The sequence below is a fragment of the Hakea prostrata genome, chromosome 2, assembly GCF_041222555.1.
Source record: "Hakea prostrata isolate BN-2017 chromosome 2, UWA_Hpros_2, whole genome shotgun sequence".
Classification (NCBI taxonomy): Eukaryota; Viridiplantae; Streptophyta; class Magnoliopsida; order Proteales; family Proteaceae; genus Hakea; species Hakea prostrata.
In genome coordinates, this window is record NC_142601.1 from 59006112 (window position 1) to 59033960 (window position 27849).

Consider the following 27849-nt stretch of genomic DNA (forward strand, 5'->3'; position numbering starts at 1 on the left):
AGACCAATGATCAATTGAAAGCCCTAGATCCAGGCTGGATTCAAGTCTATTGCTGGTCCAGCTGATTGCAGACTCAAGTAAGCTCTAGCCACTATTGGCATGATAAAATTTCAAGTTGAACTAGTTTGGTCTAGAAATATAAAAAAGGGGATCTGGACTTATAAGTTAATTTTAGGTTGAGCCTGGCCCAACTTGTTGGGCTCGAACTAATAGTAGAGCATACACATCTGACTCAACTGAATTAGGTCTGACAAGATGTAGACCCTGAACAAACCAAATTGGAGGTCACCCTCACTTCAGTTCTTTGATTATTTACATTGTGCAGACTGCAACAAATTCTAACCTTTCAAGGCTTTGGATTCTCCAACCAAAAGAAAATAACAAATATGTGGTACAAAATGAATTTTATTATACATATCATACAAAAGATTGACAAGTAACAATATATGAATTGTATATGGGAATTGTTTAAATGAAGCCAACCTGGTCTCAAGGCTTCTGTGCAGAAAACATAATGAATGATTGTTGCACTTTGCTGCTATAGTTAGTGAGACCACAGGATGTGCACAAGTCCTCAATCTCGTTTTCAGTCAAATTGTAGTAGGTGTTACTTTCCAGCTGTAAGATAGTCTGCAATTGATCACAAAACAATCAAGCTTGAGTCCCTAAACATATTTGGACAAGAATTCTTACAATTGACTTGGCCTTAAGGATAGTGTACGATCAGGCTGTAAACATGAGGCACGCACATAGGGATGTAATCTCTAAAAAAAGAAAGATCAATAATCTGACCTGCTTTTTCTCAACTCCCCATGTTTCCATATGCAGCAGATGGCCAGAACTCCAAATTCTCCCTCATCCTTAGACTCTACTCTAAGCAAGTCTCACCCACTTGCAAGAAAAACTCAAATGTATTCCACCACTTTGTATCATCCAAAATAGTGAATTAGTAATTGACCCCAAAAAATCAGGTTAACATGTATGGATAATGTATTGACAATTAATCTGACCATCTGTATTCATGTTATCAACTTCCCATCTCCCTAAATCAAATCACATTAGACCGATGATCAAAAGACAACCTTACTTGAACAGGATCTGTTCTATAGGCTCATACATCTGCATCCTTGAGTTCCAAAGACCAATGATTAATTGGAAGCCCTGATCTAGGCTGGATTCAACTCTAGTGCCGGTCCAGCTGATTGCAGACTCAAATCAGCTCTAGCCACTATTGGCATGATAAAATTTCAAGTTGAACTAGTTTGGTCTAAAATATAAAAGAGAATCAATTGATAACAAAGTGAAGATTTCCAGTACGGAGTTTTTAAAGGAACACAATGTATGGCCATGTGCAAGCAACTTAACAAAATTCCCAAAAAGGAGACCTTATATGCAATGCAAAAGAAGGGTGGGGCCACTGCATGTAATTCTTATTTTATTCTTCCAGGTCAAATAGCAAAGTAAATGTCGAATGGTCCACAAAGTTTATAAGCTAATGAAAAGCACAAGGAGATTTAGCTACATGCTAACTTCTAACCATTAGAAAATTCAATGTATCTACTGAGTTCACCAGGTCAAGCTTGCTGGTAACACACAAATGCGTGGTGTCCCATTTATAACCCAATATAACCAATGATGGATCTGGATTTATAAGTTAATTTTAGGTTGAGCCTGGCCCAACTTGCAACTTCCCCACAATTCATTGGGCTCAAACTAACAGTAGAGCATAGACATCTGACCCAACTGAATTAGGTCTGACAGATGTAGACCCTGAACAAACCAAATTGGAGGTCACCCTCACTTCCGTTCTTTGATTGTTTAAATTGTGCAGCCTCTGCAACAAATTCTAACCTTTCAAGGCTTTGGATTCTCCAACCAAAATAAATAACAATTATGGGTACAAAATGAATTTTATAATACATATCTCATACAAAAGACTGACAAGTAACATGAATTGTAGAAGGGAATGTTGAAATGAAGGCAACCTGGTCTCAAGGCTTCTGTGCAGAAAACATAATGAATGATTGTTGCACTTTGCTACTATAGTTAGTAAGACCACAGGATGTGCACAAGTCCTCAATCTCTTTTTCAGTCAAATAGCTGTAGGTGTTGCCTTTCCAATGGTAAGATAGTCTGCAATTGATCACAAAACAATCAACCTTGGGTCCCTAAACATACCGGACAAGAATTCTTACAATTGGCTTGGCCCTAAGGACAGTGTACAATCAGGACATGAGGCACGTACATAGGGATGTGACAACAGAAATGGACAATGGTCTAACCTAGAATCTCTTCCAAGCCAAATATCAATCAACTTGGATTGTGGTCAGTTGAAATTATTGTACTCATGTGGCCAATCAGAAGAGAATGTACAACCAGTTACCAAAATTTGGATCAAACCTCCAGTTCAAGATAATCTTTTAAAGCTGACATATTTTACATCATGGTTTTCAAATCATCCACCTAGGTAGTAAGGCAGTTTTTCAATTGCCTGGCTTGCCACCACTTTATTGAGATGCAGTTTTTCAGTTTATTTTTCACCTAATCGTTACCACTTTGTCGCCTTGTGCACCTTATTACTGCCTAGACGCCAAAGTGGTTGCTTTTTTGACATGTTGTAGATAATAATATATACATTTTTTCCAATCAAATTTTACTCTACAAAGCCATCTATGAATTTAATAGTTAGTCATTTCAGAATCGGGAGTCAATGAATCATTAGATGGACAAGGCACTTATTTGGCATCATACTATCATGAGGTAAGTAAAATGTAAAATTATTACTCTCATTTCATACTTATAATTTGATATGGTTCATACTCATATGTTATGATGCTTGATGAGATGAACTTATGTTTGTATTCTTTTTTGGATAATCTTTCATAACTATGATTCTTTTTTTTTGGATGAATAAATAATATATTAAAAGACAAGCAAACAACCAACAAGGGAAAATACATGAGAACAAAAGGAGAGATTGGGGGAGGGGGGGGGGGAAGAGGAGCACAAGCTCAAGAGAAGGAGCAGCGAAACCCGAACAACAAAACCTATTCGGGAGGGGCAGGGGAGGGGAAGAGAAAGCAATCCAGAGGAAACATCAAAGAAGATGGCTTTCCAAATCAAATCCAGGGATCGAGACTTGGAAGTTGGAAGTCCATCCTCTAAGGTTGCACTCCCGCCAGATGTGATGGATGGAGACACCAAAGACAAGCTTGCCAAGGCAGGCGCAAATAGAATTACCAGCAAAATTCCTCAAGATCCAAGACCATTCACGAGCAAACCCATGTGAGCGTCTTGAGCGGGGCCAAATGGAGGCAAGGCCTTTGTCCCAAAGGGGGCAGGAAAAAGGGCAAGCGAAAAATAGGTGATCAATGTCCTCTGAACCATGATTCTTGAATGCTTATTTTTTTAGATAAATGTGATTCTTGAATGTTTGTTTAGCTTGTAATAGAAATTTATTAGTTTAAAAGTAGTTGTATTGAAAAAAATTGACCCAACCGCTTTTGTCGCCTTATTGCCACCTAGGCGCCACTTTGTCGTGTAATCGCCTGGGCAAAGCCCCAACTTCTTTGGTCACCTTGCTGCCTTGACAACTATGTTTTACATGCAATATATATGTCAATATAAGGGCTAAGATACAGCATGCAGATTTTACCCTTGCACTCCACAGGATGTTGCATGTTGACATGAGTGGTAGGCCTTGCTCTTCAAGATGAAAATGGGTAAACACTGAGATAGGTTTGTTGACCTGACATTGCCTGAAAAACCTAGATTGGTTTTTCAGATATAAGGCAGGAACATGGCTGGGATATCAACATTTCAGGTCCATCTGTTAAGTCAGGGTGGCAGAAAACGAGCTATTTGCTGCTGTTATCTTTATTTTTTGGATTATTTTCTATGTTGCTAGTCAGAATAACTTTCTACAGCCCTTTATGTTTGGGGGGGGGGGGGAAAGGGATATGGCCAAGAGTGGGCTATGGTATATATGACCCAACACCCTTTCCCTGCCCTCACCCTGTGTGTCATGTACTTCTGAAAATAAGAAAGAGAATAATAAGTGTGACTATACTAAGATCAGGCACCTTGTTTTGTTTAGTAGAATCGGGTGAAAAACAAGAAGGCTTCTCTTACCAACTCAAATAGACAAATGATGGATGAATAGGGTAAACATTCAGACAGAACCAATGCAAAAAAAAAAATTATCATTCATCTCAAATGAATCATCCTCCATGTCATGGAATCATGGATATCATTTTCCACTGCAGTTACAACACAACAATTTTATTATTATTATTCTTTTTTATGAAACTAGATTTCTTATTTCTTATTTTGCCATATTTAATTCTGTCTGTGATGAAAAAACAGCATACAGATACTGGATGGCAGGGCCTATTTTATACCAAATGTTGGCAGCTAGATACCTACAGCTTGTACAGTTTGGGAAGGGGTTTTGATTGATCAAAAGAAGAATCTACTTCAACCGATATGCCCTTAGGCACGGCCATACATAACATAGAAATCACACTCGGAAAAGGTGGACAATTAGCTAGAGCAGCGGGAGCTGGAGCCAAACTGATTGCAAAAGAGGCTAAATCGGCCATGATTTGCTTGAATCTTATATTTCGGATACCAAGGAATCACATAATAGAATATCCCCAGTTATTTTGATCTCTTTGTTGAGATTCAGGAATAGTAACCGATTCCATAAATCTATGGAGTTCCCGAAGTAATTGATTTATCTTATTAAGATATTGCAAAGCACGTACATGGTGGAACTGCTTTTCCACCCCTGCTTTTCCATCTGATATTCCTCTCTTTCTATAATTATTTATCTTTTTAAGCCTATTGGGCTGCTCATTTGTAACATTGGTTTTTCATCCTACATGACAAACTACGAGAAAGTTATTTGAGGTTCATTACCATGTTCAACAAAGGCCTTGGGTGCCTCAATGCTGAGAAGTGATTTGATTCAGATGGAAGGAACTAAGGCGGGCAGGCCTAAAAAGAACCTCGGAGAATTGGTGAGGAAAGATATGACTAGTTTAGGCCTTGAATCAAGTATACCTCAAACAGAGCTGATTGGAGGACAAGAATCCATTAGCTGACAACACCTGGTTGGGATAGCTTGAGTTGTTGTTCAGGTTTTGATATCGTGTGTACATGATATGGAATGCTAGGCAACCTTATCTAAGGAGTTTCAACCGATCGCTAGAGCAATTGCACTAGAAGTTAAAAATATTCATAAACAATTTTTTTGTGGAGGGGGTTGAATAGTAAGTAATTCAGAATATAAAATTGGTGCATTGAATCTACTACCTATCCAAGGAGTTGTAAAATATTTGGACACCCTTAGGGTTTTCGGGTGCCCCTTGTAAGACATAATAATTGCAAAAAATAAAAATGCCATGTCCAGTAGGAAATATTCACAAAATATGGAATAATGGAATATAAAGAAAAGAAGGTGAAATACCTGTCTGTAGGGTCTCAGGAATGAATTATTGAAGCCAATTGCCAGAAAAGTAGTTCCTACAAACACTCCACCACTTCGCAAGATACGACAGATTTCAGAAACCTGGTCGATGATAACATCGTTAGTCACAATAAGCTTAGCTGCAGTTTCAGATTGGAATCAAAGTCTGAGTCAATCATCAAAATATATCAGGTTCAAGAAAGAGAGCATGTAATGCCACAATAAGAATAAAGAATAGATGGGCACACATTAATTGACAAATACAAAACATAAATAACAGAACTTGATAACATCACTAATAAGTTAAATGATGAAGTAGAAGATAGGTTGCCATATGCAAAGAACTGATGAATTCATCGATATAGATTGACATGGCACAAGTTGATGCTGTTAAAATGACACGGAGTGGCAAATATTATCACTTGCACTGAGGTGGTGAGGTAGACATCAGTCATCATGAGTTAACATCTGACCATTAAAAACAGCGAAATAGCAAACTTAGTTCATTCATCCAATCCCAAATAGTAGGGCTAAGGATTAGATGAGTTGGTTGAAACAAGACCATATTATGGCAAAAAAGAAAGAAACAGATACTTGTCATGCAAATAACAAGAATTGTCTCACTGCTTTGAGATATAGATGGAACACATGCAACAGCATGCCATAGCGAGCTGTAACTCCCTAACCTAGTAAATGAGCTCAGTTGCATTATCTCGAAGACAGAATACTCTCATGCATTATATTGGGGCCATTGGAAGCATGTTCATTTATAATATAGATAAAATCATAGCCTTTACATAATTAATATAAGGACAACCCCAACAGCAACAAAGGACATACCCTACGAAGAATTACAAACCACCCCTGACTGGAAAAGTGTCATGACCAAGCATTAACAGCCGCCCCCCTCAAGCTAGAGCATCTGTATTCTAAGCTCCAGCTTGGAAGAACAAGGACAAACGTGACGAGCAGAAACTAACTTAAGTCTTGAACAGATTAGCCATTGTAGAAGGTGGTAACCTCCTTTCAGTTGCAACAACAAGATAAGCACATTCACCATTAGTAAAGAAGTAGGAAGGAAGATACACATCGCAACAAAGAAATTCAGGTACCAGATGAACAGCAATGAATACCAGCCACAGGCCAAACAATTAATAGCAATAGTAAAATATTTTAGGCCAAACCTGGTAACTAGCAGCAAGGAAAGATGAATAAATCATCATTCCAGGCTAACAATCTTCAAATAAGAAATACAGATAAGAATCTGACTGAGACACATGCAGTAACTTTCATAAGAAACCAAGCAGTAACCCTCGTGAAAGGACAAATAAAGATCTTTACGAGGAATGTGGTGGTAATAATTTCCACAAAAGTGACACAAGTATTCAATAAGGAGACGCAGAAGCAAATATGCACTCTTCAATAACCATATTGAATCTTCAACAATCATATTGAATCTTCAACAAGAAAAAATCATCTCCAATATCTCTGAACTCCCACTCATGTGCAGTACCATACGTGGACAACAAAGTCCATCATCATGTTGTAGAACAACCAGCATTAGCAACATAAAAACCAAAAAATAAAAAAAACAAGAGCAGATACAGTACATAAGATTCTCAGATTAGTCACATTTTAAAAACCTTGAGCACAAAAAAAAAAAAAAAAAATCTCCATTAGTGCCAACTGCATTTGCAAGATGTAGATGGTAACAACCATAGCTATATTAATGAACCAGTGCCACAAGGTATGATCTAAACAAAAAGACAGCATGAGACATGACAGACAATGATCTGAGGAGGATCAAATCACCAACCATGTTAAAAACAAAATAATAAATAAATTACAGCAATAGCATCAGTACATGCAAGTACCGATCTTCATGATTCCTCATAATTACAGCCTAAACCTTGCTTTGGATCGCTATGGACCCAGCCAAAAGGAGAGTAGCCAAAAGTTGAAAAATACTGGAAATACAGTAAAAATTTCAACATTTACAAGCATAATGGCAATCTAGTAATTGATTGAAAGTTCAAATGCTAACAGAAAGAAAGGTTGACTTGGATGGAATTGGATGATAAGTGGAGGGTAACTCTGGAAATAAATAAGGAGATTAAATAAGCATAATAAATAGAAGATACAGTAACCTTAAAATAACAATAGGGTAAAAATAACATCAATTTGGGAATGGGGTTCAAACCATCATTTGAAGCATATCTATAACATAAGGCCAGCAGTAGAATCATTCAACTTCAAAGAAGAGATCTTGTTCATACAACCTCCAATCAAACTGAGATTTCATAGGTGGACTCCTACTTTAATGTCTTCTGATTAGCAACCACTAGAAAGCCAAATCACTGACCAACAAGGAATACTAAGTTTGTAAAAACTGGTGGTGAAAGGTGAGGCAGGTCTCTATATCAATTTGATTCTCACAGAGTTTGATCACCCTAGGGAGAGCTTCCTTCAACCCAAGTCCAAATGATGTAACCCCAGGTTTGGGCTACAAAAACTTCAGGATCTCTCCTTAAAAACACCTCCACTGCTGCCTAGGCAACTTAGAGAAGAACCAAGAGAAAAAGGGAGAGTTTGAAGAAAATTCTGGGCAGTAAAGGGAAACCGAAAACAGAAAGGAGAAAAGGGCTTGAGCAAATAGCAAAACTGCTCCTCACTTACAATCGCAGGCCTCAAAAGAGCAAAGAACTTCTGAAAAATTAGATGGATGAAGCACAAAACCAGCCGCAGGTTCCCCTAGGGTTCCCCATGACTCTCTCAGCAGTCAGGTAATCAAAAACAAAAAAATTTATTCATCAAAAAACTGTCTTTGCTTACAACCTAAATTGGTATTTATAGACTCTACTAATTCTTTCCTAATTTGACTCAAACTAGACTCTTGTGAAAGGAAATAACTCTTTCCTATTTTGAATCAAACTTAAAAATAGGACTGATTGTTTTTAAAAAGGAAACTACTGCCAACAGTTTACTTAACTCAAACTCTTACCTAATTGGAACCCTATGACTCTAGCAGAACCCATTCCAGCTCTTAAGACTTATCCTAGGGGCAGTAAAAGACACTAATTACTCCCCTGTTTTTATGAATTATGCTAGAGGCTTTAGCCCCTCTTTTGGCCCTGCCTGGACTACCACTGGCTGGATACATCACTAAATGTGAAAGAATAGAAAGGAGAAAGCTATAAATCTCATATGGGGGACCCCGAGTACTGCTAGAACAAAGTAAAAATAGTGACCAGGTTGGTTCCGCCCAATTATTGTACTTTTGTTAGAGGTGATCTCATTACATGGTGAGTAAGAAACAAACAACTATTACGAGGTTTAGCGCTGAGGCAGTAGTAAAGAACAATGGCTCATAGAGTTGCTGCAAAGTTTATGTGGCATCCCTCATCATCTCTGAATATGGTTTTCATTTGCCTACCCCTATGAAGATGTATTGTGACCACCAAACTGCAATCCATATCGACAATAATCTGGTCTTTCACAAGATGACCAAGCATATAGAAGTAGATAGTTATTTTGTTTAAGATGCAGGCTTGAAGAAGTTTATTGAGACAGCTTTTGCCTCTTCAACAGCTGAGTTGGTTAACATGTTTAATAAGCCCTCATTTGTTCCTAGTTTCACATTTTTGTTGTTACAAGATGTGGATGGGGTTCTCTGTCTTTCTACTCACTTTAATATTTCGGAAGTGTATATATATATATATAAAAGAAGGCCTGCAACTAGGTATTCTGAATTAGCCACAGGTAGCCTCCTCCCCTTGGCTGCTTGTCTCAATCACTCTATTCTCTTCTCTTTTCTCTGTTCTCCTTCCTCTTTTTTAATCTTGGATCAGGATGACTTCTAACAAAGGCACAGGGACAGGCCTAAAATGATCTCAAAGAAGAGGTGAGGAAAGACATGCATAACCTAGGCTTTGTATCAAGTACGACCTCGAACAGAGCTGATAGGAGCGCAATGATCCATTTAGCTGGCCCCATCTCATTGGGATAAAGCTGAGTTGTTGTTGTTGTTTATAAAAATAACCATCCCAGTAGGCAATGGCAACTAATGAAGAATTACAGAAAACTGGTTTGCTGGAAAAATATTATTATAAAACATCCTAACAGTATAGTATCAGTACTCTTATTGGTAGTCTGACAGCCCATGGAGATATCACTGGATTGGACCATTATCTGTACTAATGAAATTCCTTCAAACCAGACAGAAAGGGAAGGGTTGCAGAACGTTCAACAATGAAAAAGACAAGCATCCAAAACAGAAGTAAGAAAAATAAGTAAAACTAAAGCCTCCCCAAAAAAATTAAGAAAACTGACTCATAGAAGTCAAGGACAAGAAAACACTTACTGCATTGGAAGGAGATGGCCAGCAATGCAAAGCTGCACCAGCATGAACAGCATCAACTGAACCCGATGAAAAGGGAAGCCTAGAAACATCTGCCCTGACCAGAGCAAGATTGCTGCACACCACAACCAGAGCACATGAAATATTATAACACAGATAAATCACACAAGTGGGGCTCATTTTATTTAAAATACATCACATGCTGGGTTATATATGTATCGGGCCTTCTATGTAATAGGTAGGCATACGGGATTAATTTTATTCATTTAGTTTTGAGTATTTTATTTTATTAAGAAATTGTTATTTCTTTGTTTCCCAAGAAATGGATAGTCTTGCATGAAATGGTTTTAATCATGTGGACATTTTTTCTGTCTAGTTATCTAAGATAGGAACACTAATCCTAGCTTTAGTGGGAAGAAAATTTCCTATATCAATTTCTTCTCTTTCCTGTTGCAAGTAAACTTTTAGTTTCTATTAAAAGAGCCCAGGCCATCAAGCCACCCATGACTTTGATCAATAAAGAAAGCTCTTGAATATATTTTATATTTATCCAAAAAAAGTAGTCCTGTGGTGAATCAGAATTATGTTGGTTCAACAGGTTGGTTGATTGCTATTCAAGCCTAGGTCATGGGTGGTGATTCTCAGTTTATATTCTTTCTCCTTTCTATCTTTGTATTCTATTTATAGTTGCCGAAACTCACGTCAGTAAGAATTTTATCAGTTTCTGATCTAATTGACCAATTACTTATACTCTAGTTGCTCCAAATTCAACACCAAATTGGGCTTCTTGCCTTAGGAATAATTCTAGAGTAGGTTAACATGTACTAGGCCTTTGATCCATGGGTTTACTTTGTGATAGGCCAATCTTATGGACCTAAAGTAGGGGGGATTAGACTAAGCACAAAGATAGCTTCTATACTACACTAATTGTCTAATTCCTTTTAGTTAGCCGACCCCATTTCATTGGGAAAAGGCTGCTTGTTGTTCTTGATGTCGTATAATAATTCCTTTTAGCTGAATTGCATGCAATGGTTCAATTGGTTCAACTTTGATTCAACTTAAGTTAGCACATGACTAATACATGATTAATTAGTAGAATCTAATTAGTATTTTATTCTAAGACTATTTTAGTTCATTAGTTTTCTATATTTTTATTCTTTTTTTTTCTTTCGTCCTTCCTCTTCTTCTTCTTTTTTTTTTTTTTTTTTTTTTTTTTTTTGGGGGGGGGGGGGGGTGGTTGGGTGTTGGAGAGGTAGACACTTTGAGTTACCTAATAGGTTAAGGATTTGGTTAGGCCTTTCCTTTATAAGATAGAAGTCCATTTTTTATCCTTTTATAAAAGGTTGTAAGTCTTCTTTTCTTTTCTTTTTTCTTTTTTTTTTAGATGAATAAATAATATATTGAAAACAACAAGCAACACAACAAGAGAAGATTACAAAGGAGCCGAAGGAGGGGGGGAAGAGGGAGCACCAAGCTCAAGGGGGGGGGGTGAGAGAGCAGCTGAGACCCCAGAAACTAACAATTAACCTATTTCTGGGGTTGTCGACAAAAGGGGATGGGGAAGGGAAAGCAATCTAGAAGAAACATCAAAGTAGATGGCTTTCCAAGTCAAGTCTAAGGATTGAGATTTGGAAGTCCATCTTCTAAGGTTGCACTCCCACCAAATGTGATGGATGGTGGCACCAAAGAATAGCTTGTCTAGGCGATCACAAGTGGCCGGCAAAGTTCCTCAAGATCCAAGTCCAATCACGAACAAACCCATGTGAGCATCTTGAGCAAGGCCAAATGGAAGCAAGGGCTCTATCCCAAAGGGGACGAGAAAAACGGCAGGTGAAGAAAAGATGGTCAATGTCCTCAGAACCACTCCAGCAAAGGGTGCAGCTCGGGTTGGCGGAGATATGGCGGCTAATGAGGTAAGGATTGGGTAGGAAGAGCATGGTTGAGAGCTCTCCAAAAGGTGAGGGTATGGCGGGGAATGTGACCTTTGAACCAAACCAAATGGGACCAAGGGATTGGGGGATGAGGGGAGTGGAGAAGGTTTTCAAGCAGTGGAAGTGGTGAAGGATTTGGATGGCGATGGGGACCAAATGGTGGTATCACGGGCAAGTTAAGGATGGGGGGGGGGAGAGCATCCCAAAAATGTGTGAGACTGGGGTGGGGAAGAGGGAACCAAGCCCCGTTGGAGATGAAGATGTCAAGGGTGGCAAGTCTTAGGGATGTGAGTCTCATAGCCAGTGCGGGGGCCAAGAAGGTTGTAAGTTGTAACATGGTCTATCATTGAAAATGAATTGATTCATGAAATTGCTATGCAAGCTGCCACTGTGTTCTTCTATTTGTGTGAGAATTGGTGTTTAATGGCTAAAATCTAAATTGTGGTGGGATTGGTGCACAAAATCTACTTAACTCCTTATTGGAACAGTTCAAGTTTTTGACCAAGACGGGCCAAAATTTCAGTTAAATCTCAGTTTGCCAAGAAACCGAGATGAAACGATAGGGTTAGTTCTGAAATTCACTGGTTTTGACAAGTTAGGTTTCAGTATTTTTTTGACAAAATATGACAATATTTCAAAACTCTGATAGTTCTCAACCAATATATACCAAGTTATGACCAATTTTGACTCATTTCAACCAAACCAATTTCAGTAGCTGTCACTAATTTCAACAAGTTTCAGTAGTTCCATAAGTTTCAATGGTTTTGACTAGCTTTGACCAGCCCATCACAGGTCAATTTTTACACCCAAAATCCTTTATTTCAACCTATCTTGGCCATCTCTAATTCTGGCTGGACAAAACCAGCCTTCAAACTGAGATCTTGATCCTTGCTAGTTAGTGGGAGGTTTGGGAGGTTCTAATTATGCTGCCCTTTCAACCAAGTGAATATCTCCTCCATCAACAAGGTTCTAATTCAAGTTTTAGACTCAATCAAGCTGCTTTTAAAACCTGCAACTACCTACTAGAAAATCAAACACAAGATTTTTTTTTCCGCAATAATTCTGCCCAGCCTGCTGAAAGTTTGACCATTAAAGCATAACCCATAGGAAGACACAGTCCAAGTTTCATACCTCATACACCCAGCCTATTGATTGAAATGACCCTTTTACCCTTCGGTCTCTCCCAGGGATCCTCCATAACTCCATGTTCAACAACCTCGTTTAATCGTGTGTGTGTATATATATATATATATATTCTCTACCCTACATCAACTTGACATAACCTCACCTTCAACCCTGATCCCAACACTCAAGTGGGCCCCACAGCAGTTTTGGCCCATTCAAATCGGCTGATTCATTCATGATCCTGGTTAACTGGCTCCCAATGGTTCCCTTCAATGCCACTACTTGGTTTTCAATCATTCATATTTAATCCTCCATTAGTGCTATACTGCTTCAGCAAGTTCAGCATGTTATGACCATTGAATATTCTTGTTCTTGAGTTCCTTGCTCGTCTGAAATTCTTCAATCTCCTAATTCACCCATCAGAATTGCAAATTTTAGTAAGCTGTTCTTGGGTTAAATATACCTTTCAACTAGCATATTGACCAGATATACAAACCTGATATTCTTTTTTTTTTTTTGGGTAAAACTGTAAAAGATATTCTAATATTTATAATATAATCAAATGTGGTTCCTACTTTCCTGTGCTTCTGGAAATTTCCATTTGTTTCTAAGCTCTAACTCCTAATGTCCTAGGAGACTCAAAAAAAATTATGTTAATATTTTCTTCCAATAGAGACATAGTTCTATAGAAATCAAACAGATAAAGCACTACAGATTTGTACAACAGAAAGTCATGTATCTACTCTCAACAATTTGAGGCAAAAAAACACGTACGAAGTCAAAATAGTGTCATCTTTCTTAATAAAATCATAGCATTGGCGAAGCATATTCTCAGAGAAGTCCAATGCTATAACTCCTGAGTAAGTCCCAGACTTGGCAAATTTTCTTGAAAACAATCCACTTCCACAGCTCACATCCACAAGAAGACCACCTTCTGCAGGTGTGAAGTATTCCTGAGCCATTTTGAACTGCATGGAATTGATGATGCCACATGATTAGTGCCCAGAACAGCCGCAGAAAAGATAAGAGGAACTACCTATGATATCAAGATACTTCAATTGCTTGAAGTACTCACTTACACATTCACCAAAATTGCTCCATGATACTCCTTTTGTAAGAATATTTATGGATATTATATATTGTATTCACATTCTTACAGTGACCAAAAACAAGTTAGCATCAGAAAACTGAAAACAAAAAGGAATACCTCTTCATCAGGACCTGGAAAGCCACTCCGACCAAAATTTTGGCGCCACCCTCTCTCATACAAGAATGAAACAATTGGGCTCCTAGCATGCATTCAAGTAGAAACAGATATTACAATATTAGCCAATATTAACATGGATTACATGTCAAAAATGGAGTCTGCATTCCGAAGAAGAAATATCCGGTTCCAATCAAACTACAATATTAGAAGTTAACAACAATGTTAGAACTTGGTCAATAAACTACAATAATTTTTTTGGTGAGCATATTTTGCAAAACTTGAAACTATGCAAATGTTATACATGTGAATTGCCAAAGTACAAAACGAAAACATGTTTTACATCAAAGATTAACATAAATAAATACCAAGTTTTCTTTTTGATTTTCAAATGAATGGGTCAGCTAAATGAAAGAAGGAAATTCCAGCCATCATAATGGAGAAAGCATACCTAGTTACTCTAAGGCAAAAGCAAAACAACTCTTGCCACATATGACTGGAGGTCACAACTCTCCCAACATACATAGATGGTCAATCAACCCATGCAAGGATAACTCATTTGCAAGGGAATCTGAAAAATAGAGCCCAAAGTTTTGTGCTTTTCTGACATGTGACAAAATTTTCAGTGGCCACTACTAAAGAAGGATAACCAACCATAACCGTAAACAAGTCTATGAACCATCTCTAGAAAGTAGAAAGGGCACCCACAACAAATATTTGTTGATTCTTTCTCTGACAAAGTCACTCAAGCTGAGAATCACAGTATCAACACCAAAGATTTGCATATGGAAATAAATCACCACCCAAAATGAGTGTTCGATGTTTGGATTTGACTCGTTTTTTCTCTTCATCAAGAAGAATGATGTGCATCATCGGTCTTCTATGGAAATCCATAAGAAATATGACGACAGTCTCATTTGATCTCTCGAATGATTAACTTTGTTATTTTAGCACAACTACCTACCATGAATATAAACTGTTCCTCAGATACATGTGGACAAGCATTCTCTATTTGCATAAGTAGACTGGCATAAATCCAGTGGAAAAGTTTCATTCTAAATAAATCATGTTCAGGTCCCCAATGTGATGAGAATGTCTCCCACCACATAAATTCAAAAGAAACCAGCAAAACCATTCTATTACAGGCAAATTCAGTTTGCAAAAGAAACAGCTCCGATGCTTTTTCTTGTAACAAGAAAGGTAGTATGTTCTATATTGTGAACAAGGTAGACCCCCCCACCCCCCCCCCCCCCCCAAAAAAAAAAAAAGGGGGCCCGAAACCCAGACTCAAAGGCCCAATCCAAAGCTGGCTGAATACCCAAGGGGTATTTTGGTCATTTTCCAGCCCTTTTGGGCTCAAGAAGGGTCTGGTTGTAACCCCCTCGATCCAAGGGTCATGGACCTATCTTTATTTTTTTTGTTTGAATTATTATTTGCAAGTTATTTGAAAGCCCTTATGTAGGTGAGATTCCCAGTTAGGTTGGGATCCCGCAACTTGAGTCCACTTTAATCTCCTAATTGTTGGGACTCCATATATTTGGATCTAAGTCCTCTGAGTTAGCTATTGAGTTTTTGGGGTTAAAATACTCAGCCAAAATTAGAGTTAAAGATGGAGTCCTAATTGGAATACATTTTAAATTAAGATTCCTTTTGGATAATTAGGTGTTATTTTCCAAGATGGTTTCTTTCTATTTGTGGTCGTTACTCATTGAGTTATAAAGGGGATCCTAGTCTATAAGAGATTCCCTAGTTGAGTCAAGTTAGGTTTTCTTATTAGAGTCCAAGTCTTTTTCCTCCACTCTACTTCATTGTAAGACAAGCTGAATTCGTAATGTCGTGGTCTTGTTGCTGAATTTGAGTGATCTTCTTCTTCAAGTTCAACCATTCTTCTTCAATTTCAGCAAACAATCTTCAAGTCCAACAGCAGCTTACCTTCAACTGCAAATAAGTATACAGCAACCCCAGCCCCTTCCCAACCCCTTTTCCCCCTTCTCTCTTCCATCTGCAGGACTCCCCTTCCCTTCCAGCAATAGCAGCCCACCCTCTCCCCTTGAAACTCCATGAAACCTAGCCCTTAGCTGCTCCTTTGACCCCTAGAAGGATCAGAGACCCTAATCCTACCCTTAGAATTCCCATTAGGCTGCAGAATTTCCGCTATTCATCTTCTTCTGTGAAACCGTGAAACCCTGAAACCCTAATTGATTTAGAATTCCTAATATCTCCCTAATCCCAACTCCAATCACCCTGCCCATTTAAAATTAGTCTCCCACTCCTTTCCTAGCACTTGATCCAAGCCCTAGCCCTATCCTGGGAAACCCAAACCCACTGGGACTCTTCAAACCAATCTTAAATCAACTAGTACTGACCTAAGCCTACTGGACTAAACCTGAAACTAGAAAACAGCAATATCAGCCCTTCCCAAGGCAAACTGAAGCTATCTAACCCCATTCCTAAGATCAAAGCACTTAAAACCCTAACATGGAGATACACCACAGAAACAGCAGAACCCTAATTTCTTTGTTCTTCAACTCTAAACCCTCCTAGAACCAATCCCAAACCAATTTCTAGACAGAACCTAATTACGGCAAAACATTGATCCTTAAAACCTTCATTCTTTCAATTTCTAGCCTGGCCGAACCCTTCTAGGGTGCTGTTAGTTACTTAATTTCTCCAAGAAATATCCTCTAAGACCGCTGGTTCATAGAGAGAGGATCCTGGAGTGAAACAATTCTAGGGAAATAATCCTACAAGTCAAACCCTAGAATTTGGTTTACACCATTCTACGGGTCAAGAACATGTAAATCTGCACAGCTCAGCAGGTGGGCCCATTAAATGGGGATATCTCTAAATCAAACCTATATTCCATTAAAGGAATTGAATAAAATGAAGGTAAAAAGTTTTATCTATACAAAATCTGTTCTTCTTATTATTCATTTTCCCATTCTTTTCTTTTAGGGTTGTCTTGTGCATGTGTGTGGGGGGGGGGGGGAGGAATTCAGAGTACTTTCATCATTACAATAGATAGATTAAATTTATGGAAGCAAAAGCTTAGACTCTCAGTAAGTATATGAAAGGCATAACCAGTTGCCCAGTGCATGAGGCTCCCACCACTGCAGGGACTAGAGTGTCATAATATATGCAGTCTTACATCACTGCATTCACAAACAGGCGATTTCCGGCCTTGGGCAACCTTCTCATTGCACCAACGCCCACCCTCATTTTGTAAATGTATGTAACCTAAAATATTTGGACAGAAAATGGCCCCACGTTGTAAACCAACAAATTTCTAACCCTTGAAATACTGCATAGTTGATTGAGTTCATTTAAGCAGCTCAGCATTGTTTCTGGTTCAATGCATACAGAATACTTATATTTAAAGTAAAAAAAAAACACTTCCCATACCTGAATAACTCAGTTCTATTTGGTTTGAATTCAGTGTAATTCTTCGCTCCAGAAGTAACAGTGAGATCCAAATAGAGATCCTTGCTGGAGTATGCCTTGTTACATCGTTGACACTTGAAACCAGATCTGTATATTGCTGGCCTGCAGTTTACACAATTGTTAGTCAGATGAAACAGGATCAAGCATCTGAAACAAGTAAATTAAATGGTTGCACTCACCACATATTGTTACTTACAAGTTAAGACCTGGAGGGCCCTTTCTTATCAATGGTTCATAACATACTGGGCATGAAAACAAGTCAAGTTCCAAAGAACTTTTCTGATGAGTGCTAGAATCCTGAAAATGAAAATTGTTATCCATTCAAACAAATATTATTTTGTACAAGAACATTAAACCAAGTAGCAAGTAACAGTTGAACAAAAAATTTCAACAACGCAGTGGTAAAAACTGTAACATGTACATATATTAAGGAAAGGACTTGGGAGGATTAAGAAAAAATCTGAGAAATTTCTCATTGGATTAACCATGCAACAGATGAGCATCTTTAACAAATCCTCCCGAATGGCACATGAAAAACATCTTCAAATTGTAGCATTATTTAACTGAAATTATGAGCACAAGGACACTACTATGGTGCAACCACCACTTCCGAGAAGCTCCTGCCAGAATCAGTGCTCCTTGCAAAACCTCAAGGTTCTAAGCCCCAACTCATTTATTTATTTAGACTACATGTCTCCAACATGGCACCATAATAACTATTCTTTGAAAAATGTGAAATTAGTGAGGGGGATATCATAGATTCACGTTATGATGTCTATGATTGAGATGTTAAGCACCTCTATTCAACCAAAGATCTTAGCTTCTGTAGTCAAAAATAAATAAATAAAAAGAAAACAACCCAACCCACCGATGAGCACAACTTTCTATCTTGTATGAGAAGATGAATGTAGGATTAGTGACCATCTAGATGCAACAATTCCATTTTAAAATCATTCTACAAGATGGAGTAGCCCCAAATTTAACAAAATACACGAGTAATGAAACATAGTGAGTGCTAAAATGAATATATAAACTTAATTATGTATATCCTGGTAGGTATGGCTTTTAACTTATAACCTATTACACGCTCACAGTAAAACTAATTCATCATCAAAGAGAGATGCACATGGTTCTGGAGCAGAGTATAAATCTACAGGACAGAATACAATCACCATCTGAATTTTTAAGCGATTAATTGGTTATAAGATGTTAGACACCAAACATACTACAGTTACCTCTGCATTCTTTACAACTGACCATCGAATTTGTTAGCAAATGCAATCTTACCTCCGAAGCTCTTGAGAGTAAAAATGCACATAAATGAAGCAACCCAAATTCCATAAGCCAATTCATATCGTGAAGGATAAAATTAATACCGGTTCAGTAGCGACTGCAGAGCTGGCTCGGATTCTGGTGGGAAAATGGAGTGATAGACGACGCCGGGGAGGAGAACGACACCCTAAATCGTAAGAAGGGGAAGAGTTATTTCGTGAAGACATGGAAGCGGATAGGACAAAGAGACGTAGAGGCCATCATCGTCGCAATTGAATATCAGAGCTTTGAGTTTCTTTACTCTTCTCCACTCGCTTCGCTTCGTTCTTCTCCATTTTTAAAGGTGGAAGTCGAATGCTGCAGAAGTGTCGTAAGTCGTAACCGCTACAAGATCCTCAAAAAACAAGTGCACATGTAACAGACACGTGGCAGTACCCAAGCCCCAGTCAGATAGTTGTACAGTTGGATGAAACTCCACCATCCGATTCGTATCAAAGAAATGATGGATCGAAGTCACTGTGGGACCTACTTAACAAGCGGGGTGAAACAGAAGGTCCCCGGACTCCCCCTCTCTCGAGCAATGTGGTTGCAGACTTGCAGTTTGCTGCAAACCCATTTCAAGTTCAAATTGATTGGGGAATTTTCAATCGATTATTTTCATCTTCTTCGCAGTTAGTCTCTATTATTTTCAATCGATTGGGGAATTTGACCTCTCCCTGCATGATGAAGATGAAACCATGAAGGTAAGAAATATCTTTTTCATATCAGTTTCAAATTGAATACTTCGTTTCTGAAGAGTATGGAGTTCTACATTTACATCAACCAGGAAAACTGAACTAGATCCTTTCTGGTTCAACATCTGATCCAATTTGATAACTACTTTCCGACAATAGAATCACGGTATTACTGTACGTTTAACACAATGAACTCTGATTGACAGATGCTTCTAAGGTTCCATTCCAATGCCCTCAGCCGAAGGACCGTCAGGGGTGATTATCGAGAATGATATCCTTCGGCACCTTGGTCTTTCACGTATTTGCAGCTGACGGACACATCTCACTTTCATCAGGTAAATAAGCTTCCTTGAATGTACCAATTTGAACATTTGAAACTTGTATGACTGCCCATGATGAACATCTATACTTGGTATAGTAACATAGAGAGAGAGCGACTTTGCTATAAACTATTTAAGAGAATATCCACATAATCTTCGAGAACCATCTGAATTTCCAGTTATAAGACTATGGTTCCTGTCTTCCTGAGGCTTGATACTACCTATTTATGGCTGTCCCTTGTGTTGGATGGCATGCTGGAGAGCTTGCTTGTTATGCAGCTATGTTGGTTCCTCATCATGTATTAGTTGCAACTGAGTAAACAGAGAGTGGATGCCTTCAGCTCCAATTTGAAGGCATGAGAATGGGAATTCTGTTCAAACCAGAAGCCTTGGAATGTTTATTCATGAAGGAAATATTTGTTGTCTACTCTTGGTTGAAGCAACATAACATCCCATAACCCATGTTGAAAAGAACTGACATGGCTCGGATGCTTGGATTGAAATTTTTTACTCATACCCAACACCGTAATAACCAAGGACGCCTGCAACTTCCAAAATTTGTGCCAAACCTTCATGGTGGCTCTCAGACATCACTTTTGAAGAATAATTTGAATTGAGTCTCTGAAGTCCTGCTATCGATGCAGAGTATGGAGGCCAAGCAGAGGGGATGCTCCCAAAAATTTACTCAGCAAAATGTATAGTTTGAGGTTGAAAGATCTTAGTAAAACATCGAGGAAATGATAAATATGTTCCATTTAGTAATAAATACGAAGCATCAACCTGATCTCTCAACGAAGATATTTTGGAACAAATTCTGCTAATTCAAATCAAATTTGCACTCAACTGAAATATTAGGTTCCTTTTTGAGGAGAAATCATAAGTTTAAGTTTCATATTGTAGATACATAAATTTCTGTTTTCTTACTTCTTGGGTGCATTTGACAGTAGATATTTCTATATCTGTAAAAGACGGAAGAGGAATCATTCAAGATTTCTTCCTGGTCTTTTTCTTCGAGAAAGGCAGATAAAATGAGAAATGAAGTTGAACCTTATCACGTGATTGATATTCAAAGTTTCCAAAACGTTTAGGTGAAATTTGAAATGTCTTCTCCTTTTTGGTGCATAAACGGGTTGACATACCTAAAGTTCAATAATGTCTGCATTTTATAAGAAATCCAAGAAGTACATTTTGTTCATGCATTTCCAATATTACAATTGGTTAAATAAAAACTTTATTGCCAGAGAGATACTGAGTGCATTCTGAGCAAAGCATACTAGGTTCAACAATCACATATAGTTGATTTCAAATTGACAAGACAATGTATCATTCCTATATCCATTTGAATACTTGAATTCACCATACAGCCAAAAGGCTTTTCTGGAAACTCCTTTATTCATAGCTGCTAAACCTTCCTTCTGTTGCCACCTGGCAGTCTACGCCTAGGGATGCCTGAGAATCATGAAGGCCTAATCCTAGCTTGGCCAATCTAAAACTTGTTCACCATGAAACCTGCATACCCATTATCCATAATCAATTAACAATATCAATGAAGAATGGCAAAAAATAAATGATGTAAATGAGCAATTCTTACCATGGAGATTAATTCCTTCCGCAAAATAGTGAAATTGAAATAACATAACCTGTTAGACAGTAAGACTACAAGTTTTTTGGAACATTGGAGTCTAGGGTAGTCAGACCAGTGGATTTGCAAATGGGGCAGAGGTTTTTACATCTTAGCCATTGCTTGATACATGCACTGTGAAAACCATGTCCACAGTCCAGAACACCCAACTCATTTTCCTCCACATACTCATCCTGTCATTAAGCCAGTGCACCAATATCCTGTCACTCTTAGTTCTCTGCAAGGATCTATGAGCAGATTAACCATTAGATTGAAATAAGTGAGAAAGTCCGAAAATATGGTACCTGACAAATACTGCAGGATTCCTTCGAAGAATTATTGTCCGAGAATAAGAAGTATTTTTGAAGCTTTAAATAGTGGTTGATTACTTCTTCGGACAGCCCTGTGCATACATTCCCTATATGATCTTCCAAAGCCAGTAACTCCTAGGGAAGATCAAGATACATAATATGATAATAGATGCAGGGTGGGAAAAGTGAATCATACTTAATAGAAAAAGTTCATGATGTTACCTCATAAGACATGTTATCCACGTCTAGATGCATGCCTCCATAGTGGTGTTGCAAATCAGCTACATCAGATGATGGTGATCGACTTAGAATCAGAATATCCTGCTTATGATCAGCAGGTGCTTGTAAGCCAATGCAAACCAGTGAAATTGTTGATTGACATTTGAAATGTACATTTTTTTTTTTTGGTGAATGATGTTAGAAAGTTTTAATCATGGAAACACAAACAAAATAATTTACCTTTGAACAGGAAAAATTAGACCTCAAAATTATGGTACTTTATGAACTGCATTTATGATTCTAGGATTCTGGCATCTAGATGAATACAACACATAAAATGAAATAACAACTGTGAAGCGTGAACACTTGAAAATGATTGTTTTGTTTCATGACTAATTCTTTCCCCAGCTGTGTCAATTTCATTGCAATGATTCTTTCATGTCGATAGTGCTTATAGTTCATACAAGTAAATGAGTTGGTACAGGTTTTACCAAAAAAAGAAAGACGAGGTGGTATGGGCACTAGTCCAAACTGACAGGCAACCTGTATTTGACTCTTCTTACCTGCTTGGGGCCAGTTACTTAGGATTTAATTGGTTTTCCACTTAAATCCTTTAATGTCCTTGTTCTGTGACTGTGGGGCTTGCATGCACAGACCAGAGAAAATAGTCAGGCTGTAGGCCTGATACACTCATTAAGAAAGAAAAAGAAAAATAAAAGTGTACAAGTAAATGAAAACCACATGGTAAGTATTTTCTTCTTAGAAAATAAAAGTGTTCTTTTTTTTTTTTTTTTTTTTTTTTTTTTTTTTTTTTTGGGGGGGGGGGGGTGTTGGGTGCATGGGGGTGCTACTGCAGTGAACAAATCAAAATCTTAGTTGTTCTTGTCCAGAACATCTATTGAACAGTACAAAATCATCATAATTTTTGCAGGAATAGGTCATTCCTAGATATTAATTTCCTACCTAACCTTTTAGAGCACCATCTTTAATTTATTCACTTTGAACATGAAACTATTCCTTCAGTTATCAAACTGTCATCTGTAAATAGTGTAGTTAATGTTGGATTTGAAAGTTTCTGTTGGCTAGCCTTTTGTCCCAACAATAATTAAATAAATGGTAACTGTCTTCTAAGTAAAATATTGGAACAGGGGGGACATACAGGGAAATCACATTATGCCAGTGTCCAGATGGATCATATTCTGGAGATGTCATGGACAAAAGAGATAAAGAAAATGTGGTACTGCAATGAGTAATAGCATTTGTGACCACAGACCACTAACTCATCATGGCCTGGTAACTTATGCAAATTGGATGTACTCAGTACCAACGGAAGTGTAATCTCAGCTCCATGACTGTATGGTCTCATATTCAAGTCTGATGCAATGCATTATTTTGGGTGTTATCATAAATTCCCAGTAAGGTAAGCCTATTTATTGTCAAAACAGGTGTAGTGTTTATCTTGTTTCTACTATGTTTATCATTACTGTGGTTTGTGTATGTTTTACTGTGTATGGATGAAGGTGTTGGCTTAGAAAATGGAGATGTAATTAGTGCTGAATCAGAATGGGATGTGAAGTGAATTAACCTTCAGGAAGATTGAGGTTTGAATTTTCCTAATAGGAACATTTCAAAAAAGAGACAGACACTAGAAATTAGAAAAGGCTCTGGTTTTACATGAAATGGGACACTAGAGATGTCAGTTTAGCAGGTAAAATGTCCAAGCTACAGTTAACCTTTGACTAACAAAAGTGAACTGATTTTGGAGGAATTTATCCAATATGTTGGAATATGGAGACATACACTATTCCTTTATGCATTACATAGATTGAGTTAGAGGTAGCTTAGTAGGGAGACATCTATCATAGAGAGGAAAAGACAAACCTCAGCTGGATGCCTGAATTGTCCTTCACTACCTGCTGTTAACATTCTTAATAAGATTGAACCTGCTATTATACCATTTTCCAGCCTCTGCAAGAAAAGAATGGATTGCAGATATTGCTGTCTTAAAGGATCCAGTTCACTCACTGACCACATTTCATCAAATGGCAATGAAGGAATTTGGGGAAGTTGGGCAGATAAGGTATTTCCACTTCTGGAGCTAAATCCAATGGTAGGAAGGACAGACCTCTGGATCACGGCCGGAACACCACGAGAAATTCGAGGAAAAGGAAGGCAGCTACTAATTACCCAACTCAGTGATGGTGGCTGGCAATTAACTGAACTGGATTCTACTTGAGAGCCCAAAAAAGTGCTGCCAATAATCTCAAGTATGTTCGACAATGGAGGTTGTGAAAATCCTGAGATGCCTCTGCCTGTGATTGTCTCTGGCAATGATGTAGGATCCCTACTGTAAATTACCACAGCAGTGGATGAACTAGCACCTGTTGAATTATTTCCTGGGATAGATCCAGCATGAGGTAGAAGCTGTTCTGGATCTGATATGTGAAGTGAATATGAGTCTCCTGTCTGTGAACCTGAACTGTACCATTCTGAAGTTTGACCAAATAACTGATCAAATGGGAGTGATCTTTCATATGTGGATGCACAAATCTGCAGGATAGACACAGCTAAAATTGAGTCAAACTGGAGGTTTGAATTTTGAGACATGTAGCAACACGCATCTTTTCAGACTAGAGCTTTAAACATGTATTAGCCTCGGTGGCTACAGAGTGAATATACCGAACCTGCTCCATACAAATTAACCAAATCCTGGTTGACAAAGATCCATCAAATTTGTATGTTGTCATTGACTTTGAACTGCCCTTTATACCATTGTTAGGGCTTGAAGCCATAAAATGTTCTTATAAGGAATTAATGCCATTAGTCCAATTGTAACATGTACCAGATTCATAGATGGAAGATGCAAATAACACAAATGTATACCAGGACAGACTCACATGATCAGATTTTGACATGATATCAACCCTCTTAGACCCAAGGAGAGAAAGTACTCCAAGGTCATCATCCAACTGTAACAAACTTGGAGTTCCACTTAAAGGTTGGTCAGAAACACCTTCAGAATTCCTATCATTATTTTCAGATACATCACCCTGTAAGCTACTTGCACTGTCCTTACCTCTTCTTCTTTCACTCCTACATCAAAAGAATGAACAAAGGAGGGGGAGAGGGAGCATAAGAAGTTACGAATTTTTCTCATTCAACAAATGGTGAACAACAAATGTAACCAAATAGAGAAACCATTGAACCAAATTCTGTGGTAGACTGTAAATTGAAGCAATTTTTTTGTGAAAAATTTTAACTGTGATGAATGTTATGTCCAATGAAAACAACAAGCAAAGTACAACCCAACTTGACCAGTGTTAATGATGCAATACCCTCTGCACTCTCCCCGTGTTCAAACCCATTTTCATTGCTCACGAGCAAGAAAAGTAAGTCTATTATCCAGATATGAAGGATAAAATAAAATAACCTAAAACCAGATGTCTTGTTGGTACTTCAAGGGTGATCAGAATCTATGAACTTCAATTCAAATAAAAATTACAACCAAGGAAAGAAATCCACTTACACAGATCGAATTTGTGTGTTCTCACCCGAGGGCAGCTGAGAAAATCGATGCATGATTTCTCTACAAGAATGGATGAATCTGAGAAGAGAACAGAAAGAAAGATGGATTGACTGGGGAAATTAAAGCAGACAAAGCGAGAGCAATGGATTGGTCGGGAGAAAAAATCAAGCAGCTCTAGCCATCTTGTGAATCCAAGTGAATATAGGAGGGAATTTAGTTATGGACGGTTCTGGTGGCGGGAATTTCCAACGGTAATTAACGACCAGGTGTACCGGGAACCAACGACCTCCAAACTCTGGATTCCAATGAATTCCCTATTTTTTCTATTTTTGGAGGGCAATTTGGTGATTTTACGAAAAAGGGAACGCCTAACCGGCACCCCACGAAAAAGGGGATTTTGAAGCCCTAGAGTGCTTGCAATTGATGGACTGGGCTAGACTCATCCAGGCCCAAAGACCTGTTGTCCGTTGAGATTGTAGCCATGGGCCGCATGGTAGATTTGGGCACATCTCTGGCCCATACAGCCTGCTTTTGCTTTCTAATCTTTAATATACTATTTTTTTCTTGTAAAAAATTTATCACCACCTCTAGAGTTATTCAACTTATCAGAGAGCCCGTTATTAACACCATTGTAGGTTTTAGTTAATTTTCACTTATCTATTTCCAATACTACCCCACATTCTAAGTTTAAAAACACTATTCATGATGCATATCTTCCAAACTTTGTGAGGATCTATGATTGCAAGAATTAGTAGTCATTATCTCACAGATTGGAGGGGGAGAAAAAAAATGAGTCAAGCGTGGATTTTTGTTCAAGGTCATTCTTCTTATTTAAAATATTTAGCTTACTCACATCAACATTTAACTATGATTTTTTAAAAGCATTAGATGTCTTTGGTATACTTTTATCTTATAATGGTCTAATTGATAAATTGGATAACTAAGGGAGTGACATTAATTTTAAAGGGTAACTCAAAAGGTGGCGCTAAAAATTTCTTCTTCTTCTTCTTCTTCTTTTTTATATCCAGAGGAGATTCACACAAACCAACTTATACGCATGTTGACTATATCCTCATAGACATAGTTTTTATATATAAGTCAAATATAACACAAGGCTTTGCCCTTAGTAAGTTAATCTTGAAGGGATTTGAACTCTTGACCTCACACTATGAGGTATTAATCCTTTACTAACTGAATAACCTATAGATCTTGTTTAATATGCATTTTCTATTCCACTACCTAAAGAACAAAAAAATAATAAATAACACGGGGAAACCCACAAGATTTGGATCTTTTTTTCCAAGATATTCAAACCAAAAGTATCATTTTCTAACATATTCAGAAGATCAGAGCTCAGAGTCCTGATGAGTTGAAGAGATCCGCTATTCCCTCCAAATGAGCAATGGGTTCTTTCATTAAACATCTGAAGAGACAAATGAAGATTCCACACGTAACTTGCTTGCATGGAATGACATCTCCCACACTAAATCAACGGGCACGTAGGACGAAGGGTACATCTTTTCTCATAAAGATGTTTGGTTGAATTTCAAAAGAATAATAAAATTGCACGCAGTGCCACAGACATTGTGTTGTTCAAAAAAAAAAAAAGAATTGCATCAAAAGCTGAAGACCCGCTATAATTGATAAGAATCATACAACACCGGTCGGCAATCCAATTGAGCATCACTGTTACGACGTGATTTCTTGTTCTACATTTTCATGACTGTCATTGATAGAAGACAACGACACCACTTGCAGACGAATAAGAACAGACACAAAAGTAAGAAAAAACCAAACTAGAAGCTTCACCATTTTTGACCTTGACAGAAGCATTTCTCTTGGGACTCCATCTAAATACAGTGCAAATAGACTTGTGGTTGGAAGACCCAAATGAATTTAAGTTCCTGTTATCTCTTGTCTTGCAGATGTAGGTCAGGAGTGAGTCAAGTCACATCCAAGGGTTGGACACATGGTCGGACAATTCATTAGCAAATGTTTGCTAGAAAAGCCATCGCCATTGAATCAAGCTTGTCAAGTAGTTGAGTTCATATATGCAGGAGAGAAGCAAAGGGAGGGAGGGTGTGGGGTTCTGGGGGTGTGGGGGGCTCACTTCCATGTGACTACACATCAGAAACATGTGAAGGTTTTAACATAGGTATGGGAAAACTGAAACCATATGGTACATCAACAAGAAAGAAATGTGAAGAACAATTATATTGATAGTTTTTGTTTGGCTATCACAAGTTGAGACAATTATGGAGGTGATAATTTGGCCAAATTTTCAACATACAGACATAACATGGCGTGATATTACCTGT

General features: G+C 38.0%; 2 protein-coding genes and 1 long non-coding RNA gene across 5 annotated transcripts; 1 reads left to right on the plus strand and 2 right to left on the minus strand.

The window, feature by feature from the left end:
- Window positions 1-239: 239 nt before the first annotated feature.
- LOC149025295 (S-adenosyl-L-methionine-dependent methyltransferases superfamily protein) lies at window positions 240-19144 on the minus strand. Of its 2 annotated transcripts, XM_089145515.1 has the most exons (8): window positions 18905-19144; window positions 17725-17825; window positions 17490-17630; window positions 14091-14172; window positions 13658-13851; window positions 9831-9942; window positions 5471-5572; window positions 1995-2133 (listed from the first exon to the last, which is right to left on the minus strand). In XM_089145515.1, the coding sequence occupies exons 1-8, from the start codon at window positions 19025-19027 to the stop codon at window positions 2089-2091; spliced, it is 900 nt and encodes a 299-aa protein (XP_089001641.1). In that variant the 5' UTR covers window positions 19028-19144; the 3' UTR covers window positions 1995-2088. The 2 variants fall into 2 exon arrangements, with proteins under 2 accessions (XP_089001642.1, XP_089001641.1); XM_089145516.1 differs by lacking the exons at window positions 1995-2133; window positions 18905-19144 and adding an exon at window positions 240-630 and having other exon boundaries at window positions 17708-17797.
- Window positions 19145-19376: 232 nt separating this feature from the next.
- LOC149025296 (uncharacterized) lies at window positions 19377-24209 on the plus strand. 2 transcript variants are annotated; one of them, XR_016171714.1, is made up of 4 exons: window positions 19377-19543; window positions 19741-19869; window positions 23154-23425; window positions 24060-24209. It is a non-coding gene; the product is annotated as an uncharacterized LOC149025296 (long non-coding RNA). The 2 variants fall into 2 exon arrangements; XR_016171713.1 differs by having other exon boundaries at window positions 23154-24209.
- Window positions 21503-25799, minus strand: LOC149025297 (E3 ubiquitin-protein ligase MBR2-like). The gene is made up of 6 exons (XM_089145514.1): window positions 25532-25799; window positions 24903-25098; window positions 23887-24555; window positions 22009-22107; window positions 21781-21921; window positions 21503-21669 (listed from the first exon to the last, which is right to left on the minus strand). The coding sequence occupies exons 1-6, from the start codon at window positions 25582-25584 to the stop codon at window positions 21511-21513; spliced, it is 1317 nt and encodes a 438-aa protein (XP_089001640.1). The 5' UTR covers window positions 25585-25799; the 3' UTR covers window positions 21503-21510.
- Between the last annotated feature and the right edge of the window lie 2050 nt (window positions 25800-27849).

Bases quoted from the DNA above. Each gene is read 5' to 3' on its own strand.
- LOC149025295 (XM_089145515.1), bottom strand. From the start codon at position 19,027: ATGTCTTCACGAAATAACTCTTCCCCTTCTTACGATTTAGGGTGTCGT. The intron at 14,173-17,489 runs GTATGGGAAGTG...AATGCATGCTAG, and splicing joins AATAGAACTGAGTTATTCAG to GAGCCCAATTGTTTCATTCT. The intron at 9,943-13,657 runs GTACGTGTTTTT...TGTGGTGTGCAG, and splicing joins GATGACACTATTTTGACTTC to CAATCTTGCTCTGGTCAGGG.
- LOC149025297 (XM_089145514.1), bottom strand. From the start codon at position 25,584: ATGCATCGATTTTCTCAGCTGCCCTCGGGTGAGAACACACAAATTCGA. The intron at 25,099-25,531 runs GTAAGTGGATTT...CTTTTGATGTAG, and splicing joins AACACACAAATTCGATCTGT to GAGTGAAAGAAGAAGAGGTA. The intron at 21,922-22,008 runs GTAACATCATGA...GATCTTCCCTAG, and splicing joins TGGATAACATGTCTTATGAG to GAGTTACTGGCTTTGGAAGA.